At 65.8% G+C, this 7,632-nt stretch overlaps 3 protein-coding genes across 3 annotated transcripts; 2 read left to right on the top strand and 1 right to left on the bottom strand.

Annotated features, from left to right (window-relative positions):
* Window positions 1-76: 76 nt before the first annotated feature.
* On the top strand, window positions 77-1,112 carry AMSG_04860 (ubiquitin-conjugating enzyme E2 J1; the record flags this gene model as incomplete). The annotated part of the gene is made up of 2 exons (XM_013903074.1): window positions 77-634; window positions 881-1,112. 2 exons carry the CDS (start codon window positions 77-79, stop codon window positions 1,109-1,111), a joined length of 789 nt encoding a protein of 262 aa, XP_013758528.1. The 3' UTR covers window position 1,112.
* A 397-nt stretch (window positions 1,113-1,509) lies between these two features.
* Window positions 1,510-3,108, top strand: AMSG_04859 (uncharacterized protein). Its single transcript, XM_013903073.1, has one exon. The coding sequence runs from the start codon at window positions 1,571-1,573 to the stop codon at window positions 3,059-3,061; it is 1,491 nt and encodes a 496-aa protein (XP_013758527.1). The 5' UTR covers window positions 1,510-1,570; the 3' UTR covers window positions 3,062-3,108.
* Window positions 3,094-7,525, bottom strand: AMSG_04858 (helicase; the record flags this gene model as incomplete). Its single annotated transcript, XM_013903072.1, has 3 exons — window positions 3,094-6,915; window positions 7,111-7,247; window positions 7,408-7,525. 3 exons carry the CDS (start codon window positions 7,523-7,525, stop codon window positions 3,124-3,126), a joined length of 4,047 nt encoding a protein of 1,348 aa, XP_013758526.1. The 3' UTR covers window positions 3,094-3,123.
* Between the last annotated feature and the right edge of the window lie 107 nt (window positions 7,526-7,632).

Raw genomic sequence — 7,632 nt, 5'->3', positions numbered from 1 at the left:
ACCACCACCACCACACCCACCCCCACCCCCCCCCCCCCCCGCCCCCGCATAACCTCCACACCGGTCAAACTCCACCATGGCCGAGGCGACAGGCAGCGGGCGGGCCGAGACAGACATGAACATGAAGAACCCGGCCATTCGGCGGCTGCTGGCAGAGCTGCGTGGCCTCCAGACGCGACCCAATCCCCGGCTGGTGGCCTATCCACTGGGCGATTCGCTCTTCGAGTGGCACTTTTCCATCCGTGGGCCCGAGGGCACCGCCTTTGACGGCGGCGTCTACCACGGCCGCATCTACTTTCCGCCGCAGTTTCCCATGAAGCCGCCCGACTTTGTCTTCCTCACCCCCTCGGGCCGCTTTGCCACAAACGTCAAGATCTGCCTCTCAAACTCGGGTTACCATCCAGAGTCGTGGCAACCATCATGGAGCGTCGAGACCATGCTAATGGCTCTCATCGCCTTTATGCCCACAAAGGCAGAGGGCGCCGTCGGTGCTCTCGAGTATCCCGACGATCGTCGCCGCGACATGGCGGCCGCCTCGCTCGCCTACGTCTGCAAGGACTGTGGCCGTGCAAACGCAGATCTTCTAGAAGAGATGGAGGCCGTCGAGGCCGCTGCTTCGTCCACCGATGGTCCTGTTGAGCCTTCTTCCGCACCGGCCCCAGCACCCGCACCGGCCCCAGCACCTGCCCCCGCCGATGGTCCGACTTCTCCACCTCCGCCACCGTCGTCCGCCACCCCCGCTCAGGCCCCTGCACCAATCCTGCCGCCGACACCCCCCCCTACCGCCGCCGCTGCCTCGGCCGCACAGCCGCCACCTCCCCCTCTTGCTGCTCTCGGCGCTGATGCCGCCGGCCGCCCGTCACGCCGCGCCCGGCGCAAGTCTGACGGCTCTTGGGAGCAGCCTTGGGAGCGGGTCGCACGCAAGGAGCGCGAACGTGATGTCCGCCGCCAGATCAAGGCCATGCAGTCGACCGCCCGCGGCCTTAACCAGTGGATTGCTGTCCTCCTCTTTCTCTTCCTTCTCACCGCTGCCGTCGTCTTCCGGGCCGATCTTGCCGACTTTGTCCGCCCCTACCGCAGCTCGAACCCACCCGGCAACCCACGCCCGTAGAACAGCACTTCCACACCCACCCACGTGCGCACCTGTAGCGACAACATCCCGCATCTCATGATCTGCCGCAATCCCCCGCGCGTCAACCGTCATGTATCGCGCTCTGCATCGCCGCACTTGCCGACGTTTTAAACCCCATCTCCTCCACTCCCCTTCCCTTCCCTTCCCCTCTCCCCCCCTTCTTCCCCTCTTCTCACACAGCATCGTGTTGAATTTGATTTGATTGTGCTGGAGGCCCGCCCCTCTGGCGATGTGACCGAGCCCACGTGTCAGGCTGCTGCTGTTCCGCAACTCAGTAGCATGCGACCCACGCTGACTGGTGCGCTGGCATGTGACCGGTAGCACACTGAGCCATTTGAAGAATTGACATTGGCACCTCACTCTCACCCCCCCCCCCCCCCTCCCCTCACCCCCTCCTTCCATAGGGCACCACCGGGCCATTGCACCTACCGGTTGGGAATGGAGACGCCACAGGTGGTAGCACCAAGACCTGTCAAAGCCATCAAGCCCTCACCCTCGCTCTTTGCTCCGGAGCCTCCCTCTGTTGTCTTCCCGGCCTTCCGTCATGTTCCTGGCTCTCACCCGCACACTACCAACACCACCGCCGCCGCCACCACCACCACCACCGCCACCGCCACCTCAGGAACACCACCTCGTCCGAGGTCGTCTTCCACCAACCAACACGTTCGCCTCCCACATCCGGCTCCGCCCACTGCCGCCCACGCACGTCCGCCTCCACACATGATCTCACCGGCCTCGCGCATGCCAATGGCTCTTGTCCCTGCCACCGTTCGGAACGGTGCCGCTCACTCGTCGTCGTCGTCTTCCTCAACCTCGACTTCGTCGGCATCGCCTCCGAACCCGCTACACTCTGCTCCCATACTTCCGGCACCGATGTACCCCATGGTCCCGGGACATGTCGGTCTCGCCTCGGCCCAGGGACACCACCAGATGGGGCTTGCCACCGCTTCGCCACCTCCTGACCTGGATCAGGTCATGGACGGTGACACCGGGCCGTCGTCCGAGCTGGCCCGTATTCTCCGGCCGACTCGCGCTTCGCGCACGGCTTCGGTTGAGGACATTCTGGCCCTCTCGCGCGAGCCTGGCGCGCCGGATCTGACGTATGCCCTGCCGCAGCGTCAGCCTCCGCCGCATGCCTCGCTCGTCGAGCGCCCGTCGTCGCCGCACCTCCCGCTACCACCGGCGGTGCCTGCCACGGCGCCCTCGCCGTCTGTCGCGCCGGCTGCCCAGTTTGCACGCACCCTCGAGGCCGAGCCGTTCCATGCCGTCCACACTCCGCCGGTGCGGACATGCAACCCTGTGGCCGCAAACTCACCGTTCCTCCGTTCGCCGGCGGTCCCGCTCGCCGCCATGCACCCGCTCATGGTCTACGCCTCGATGGCGTCAGCGTCGATGGCTGCGGCTGGCGTCGCAGCTTCACAGGCCTCGACAACGTGTCCGGCGTCGCCGGCCAAGGGCTCGCGCTCCCGCCGCAAGACCAAGCGCAAAGCTGGCGGTCGGAGCGCGCGCCCCAAGGCTAAGGCCAATGCCAAGGCCGCCAAAGCCAAGGCTTCCAAAGCCAAGGCCAAGGCCACCAAGTCCAAGGCCAAGGGTCTCTCGCGTACGCCCAAAGCTTCCCGGAGCCGCCCAGCAAGGGCTGGAGTGGACCCGGCGGCGGGATCGCCCGCGGCTCGCGCCCGGGCCCTGCTGCTCGCCGGCGGCGGGCCGCCGCCTCATCTCATGGTGCCAACCGCCCCGCAGGCCAAGCCACGGACTCGCGCCGAGTGGACTCGTCGTCGCAATCGCAAGCTTAACGTCGCCCGCATCGTTGCCTCCAAGCTCGACCGCCACCGCCAGCAGACGCCGCACTTTCGCCCGCGTGCACGCTCGCTCGGCGACTACCCTCACGACCGTGCGCCGGTAGCCGTGGTGGGTGCGGCCGCCAACTAGCTAGCCATGAACATTGTATCTGCTGGAATGAATGGACATATCTGCTCTTTAACTCCCTCAGCCTAGTCGGCCAGCATGTCGCGGATCACCGCCCGTGCGGCCTTCATCAGCTCGCTGAACTCGACGTTAATGTGCCGGCCCCAAAAGTGGTTGTTCGACCACTCGTAGACCGGATACGCCGGCGACGGAATGCCGTGCAGGATGCGCGCCACGGCCCGGGCTGAGATCGGCCCATCCAGCGTGCGGAGAAAGACCTTGATGTCGGCGCGGACGTGTGCAGAATCCTTCCGCTGCTCGAGTTGCAGCCGCGGGAGGAGCACACCTGCGTTCGTCGAAGGCTTCTGCCGCGAGGCAAAGTACTGCGTCATGGTCGTCCGCAGCGCCGCCTCGTCCGAGTCGGCCACAAACGTCTCCAGCGCGCGTCGGATGGCGTTGAGTTGGTTCAGCTGCGCCGCCTCCAGCCGCGCCAACATCGCTGCCAGGTCGCCCGCCAGTGCCGCCACGTCTGTTGGCGTTTCCAGCACTCGGTACGCTGAGCACCAGTCGCTCAGCTCATACTTGAGCTGCCGCGACATCGACGCCGCAAAAAGCATGCCCGAGACCTCAGTCGGCTCGCGCCCGAGCGAGCTTGCGATCTGCTCCAGGTCAACGTTGTACACCCACTTGGAGCTGTCAGCCGTGTCGCGTCCGAGAATGGCCCGGATGAGCGGGGCGTGTTTCGACTCACCGGAGCTCGCGTCGACCAGAGACGCCGCCGTCACCGCATCTACCTCGCCATTGAGCTCGTCGAGAAAGGCGTTGGTCATCGCACCAGGGGCGTGGGCCTTGCGCACTGCTTGCCGCGTCGACGCTGCGGCCAGGCTCGACCGCTTCACGTTGCCCTTGATCCACACCTTGGCCGACTTGTGGCAGCCAGGCTCGAGGGCGATGAGCGGGCGCGGCGCCACTCCGCACGGCGCAGGCAGCGAGAGGTACGCCAGGACAGTGGCAATGACACCCGACTTGACGTCCATCTCGCGCGGCAGATCCTTGAGGGAGACCAGCTTGGTGGCAGGGCCCCGTCCTGCGCCAGCTGTCGGCTTGCCCGAGCGCGTGAGGCCAAACAAGTGGCGCAGCAGCGCGCGCAGCGAGTATGGATCGACCGAGTCGGCATAAGCAAACGAGCGCGACATGATGTAGTCCGAGTCGTGGAGAAAGACGTGGCAGTAGCACGGCTTGCCATCGCGCCCGCCGCGTCCAATCTCCTGCACGTAGTTCTCGATCGACCGCGGCATGTTGTAGTGGATGATGGCGCGGACGTCGGCCTTGTTGACGCCCATGCCAAAGGCCACCGTGGCCACCATAATCCGCACCCGCCCGAGCATGAATGCGCGCTGGACACGCGCTCGCGCCTTGGCCTCCATGCCGGCATGGTAGCATTCGGCAGAGATCGAGTCCGAGTTGAGCCGCGCCGCAACCTCTTCAGTCGTCCGCCGCTTCCCACAGTACACAATGATCGAGTCGAGGCCCGCAAACGGCTCGGTCTTGAGCAGCGCCGCGAGCTCGTCGACGCGCGACAGGTCCTGCATGACCGAGACCGACGCCGAGAGCTGGAGATTGGAAGGCACCCGCCCGCTCGAGATCACGCACCCGGGGTCGCCGTTGCGATCCAGGCTGAGCGAGTCAACAATGGCGTCGACCGTTGCCGCCGTCGCCGTTGCGGTCAGGCCGAGGAACGTTGTCACTCCAAACTCACTGGCGAGCGTCTGATGCAGACGCAGGTACGCTGGGCGGAAGTTGTGTGACCACTCGGAGACGCAGTGCGCCTCGTCGATGGCCACAAACGCCACAGATATCTCGGCGAGAACTTTGCGGAACCGCTTGGTCTCCAGCAGCTCCGGCGAGACAAAGAGGATCGAGATCCGCCCGGCCTTCAGCTCGGCCTCGATCGTCTTGCGCATCTCATACGACTGCGTCGAGTTGATGGTCGCCCCAATGAGGTCCGGCGGCAAGTTGCTCAGCTGGTCCGCCATGAGCGACACCAGCGGCGTGACCACAAGCACCACGCCGTCCACTAGGAACGCCGGCAGCTGGTAGATGCTAGACTTGCCCGAGCCCGTCGGCAGGACAACAAGCGTCGACTTTCCGCCAAGAACCCGTTCGACCGCTTCGCGCTGGCCCGGCCGGAAACCCTCAAAGCCAAACAGGCTCGTCGCCACGTCTTCCAGGCTCAGCTGCCCGGCACGGAAACCAGCGACTACGCCGCGTGCGCGCGCCGTCATGCCACCCGCATACGGATGGCTGTCGTCGTCGTGGAACGCCGCCGGCCCGCGCACAACTTGGGTCGCGGCCGTAGACGTAGACGGTGCTCCCCTGGTGCTGGCATCAGTGCTGGTCTCGGCGTCAGCGTCTTCGTCCACCACCGAGTCGAGGTTGCCGATCGCATCGGCGACGGCCGAGTCGAATGCCTGCATGGCGTCGTCGCCGCCGAGTGCCGCCGAGGCGGCTTCGGCCACAGCCTGTGCCGTCCGCGCCTTGCTCACGCCACGGCCGCGCGCCTTGCGCACGCCGCGCCGCTCGCCGGGCTTGTTCAGCTTCATCGCCACAAAGTTGCTGGAAACCGATTTGGGCCCGGTCGGCTTGGAGATGTCCTTGCGGACCTTGGCAAAGCCTGACTTGCGCTTGGCTTGCGGCGCATACACGTCGTCGTCGTCATCGCCATTGGCGCGGCGTGCTGCAGACCGCTTGCGTTTGCGCTGGTTCGCCGACGACGAAGCAGCCACCGATTTGGGCTTGGGCTTGAGCTTGGGCTTGGACTTGGACTTGGTCGCTTTGGCCGGGGGAGATGCAGCGGTCTTGGCGACGCCGGCGGCCTCAGCGGCCTCTCCGACGTCCTGGCCCATCTTATTGCGCATGCGGCCAACCCGTGACGACGGACGCGGCACAATCGGGCGTCGGACGGGGACACCCGCCACTGGCGCAGCCTCAGCGACCGGCAGACCTGGCACTGCGTCCGAGGACGCTGAGCACTCCATGTCGGCGACGCCAACAGAGGCCGTCGATGCCGATTCAGAGTCGGAAGCCTGTCGGCTGGCCACCGCAGGAGTTGGCTGGGCCTTGGACTTGCCCGAAGCTTTGGCCTTCTTGGCCGGAGCCTTAGCTTTGGCACCGCGCAGCTCGCGAGCGCGACGCAGGCCGCGCGACCTGGCATTGCGCTTGCGACCCTCGCGGCCATAGTGGCGGCTGCTGGGAGCAGAGCCAGCGCTTACATGCGCACCACCAGCTGCATACATGAGCTGGATCGAGTCGTACTCAAAGAGCGCCGAGTCCATGCCCGGCGACGCTGCCTCGGGATTGTTGCGCCGCTCGGTGACATCGCGGAGCGACTCTGCAAGCGACTTGAGCGGTACCGTCGACGGCGGCCGCGAGAGCGCAGCTCCGGGAGCTGTCGCCGCTGTACTCCTTTCAGTCTTCGAGTCGCCGAGGCCGACGGCAAAGGCCGAGAGTGAATCGCGTGATCGCGAGCGTGCCAACAGCGAGCCCGAGTCCCACGACGACGCCGACAACGAGCGCGTGGTCCGGATGATGGTGAATGGAGCAGACTCTGGCCGCGGGACCATGACCGATGGCGGCGGCAACTGGACGCTGTTGGGCTCGGGCGCCGCGAGACACGAGGCTGGGCGCGGAACAGGTGAGGCGAGCGGCGGATGAGCAGGACCAGCGAGTTCGAGCTCAGGCAGTGGCTCAGGCCCTGGCTCAGGCCCAGCCTCGGACTCGATGGCGGCTCGGACCCGATGCGGCTGGGGAATCTCTGGCTGCGGAGCCAGGGTCCTTGCCCGCGACGCAGCCAGCGATGCAGCCAGCGGAGCGAGGGCCTGTGGCTGCGGCAGATGAGCAGCCCGCGAAGCGGCGAGATTGGAGGACGAGAGGGTGCGACCGAGTCTCTTGGGCATGGGCATGGATGGCATGAACTCGACCAAACCCATACCCATTGAAGCCTGACGATCCTCCATGGCATGGCTAGTCCCCCTTGACTTGTCCTCCACCCTTGCCGAATGTGCAGCCAGCACCGACTTTCTCGGCGAGCCATTCATAGGCAGCGGCGCCGTTGACGGCTGGAGGGCAAGCGAAGGCTCTGCCGCACGATTCTTGTCCCTTCTGGGCTCCAGCTTGCGCTTGAGTCTCTTGTACATCTTGTACTTGTCCGCTGTGTGTATGTGTGTGAGTGTGAGTGTGGGTTGGAGGGAAGGGGATGGGTGGGTGTGTGTGTGTGTGGGGGGGGTGGCAGACTGTGGTGTGGAGGGGTAGATTCCACGACAGGGCGGGGCAGGGGGGGCAGGGGCAAGGGGGCGGGGGTATGTGCGTACCCATGGCCCTATTGGCGCGGATGTCAGCAACACTGGGTGTACGCTCATGCTCTGCAAAGAAGCTGTACTCCCAGTCCTTGATGACTCGCTTGAGGCGGCGCAGCTCTTCTGAGAGCATGAGGTGTGGAGTGGTCGGTTGGGTGAGTGGGGTGCCGGTGGCTGGAGGAGTTGGGACATTTGGACGAGGCTGGTGGGCACGAGGGGAGATTACGGCTGGCGATACGA

The sequence above is a fragment of the Thecamonas trahens genome (assembly GCF_000142905.1).
Source record: "Thecamonas trahens ATCC 50062 unplaced genomic scaffold supercont1.19, whole genome shotgun sequence".
In the NCBI taxonomy this organism is placed as follows: Eukaryota; order Apusomonadida; family Apusomonadidae; genus Thecamonas; species Thecamonas trahens.
Note: the sequence above shows the minus strand (reverse complement) of the source record. Positions and strands in the feature narration are given on the sequence as shown.

What these genes read in the sequence shown, in the direction of transcription:
- AMSG_04859 (XM_013903073.1), top strand. Translation starts at nt 1,571, where the DNA reads ATGGAGACGCCACAGGTGGTAGCACCAAGACCTGTCAAAGCCATCAAG.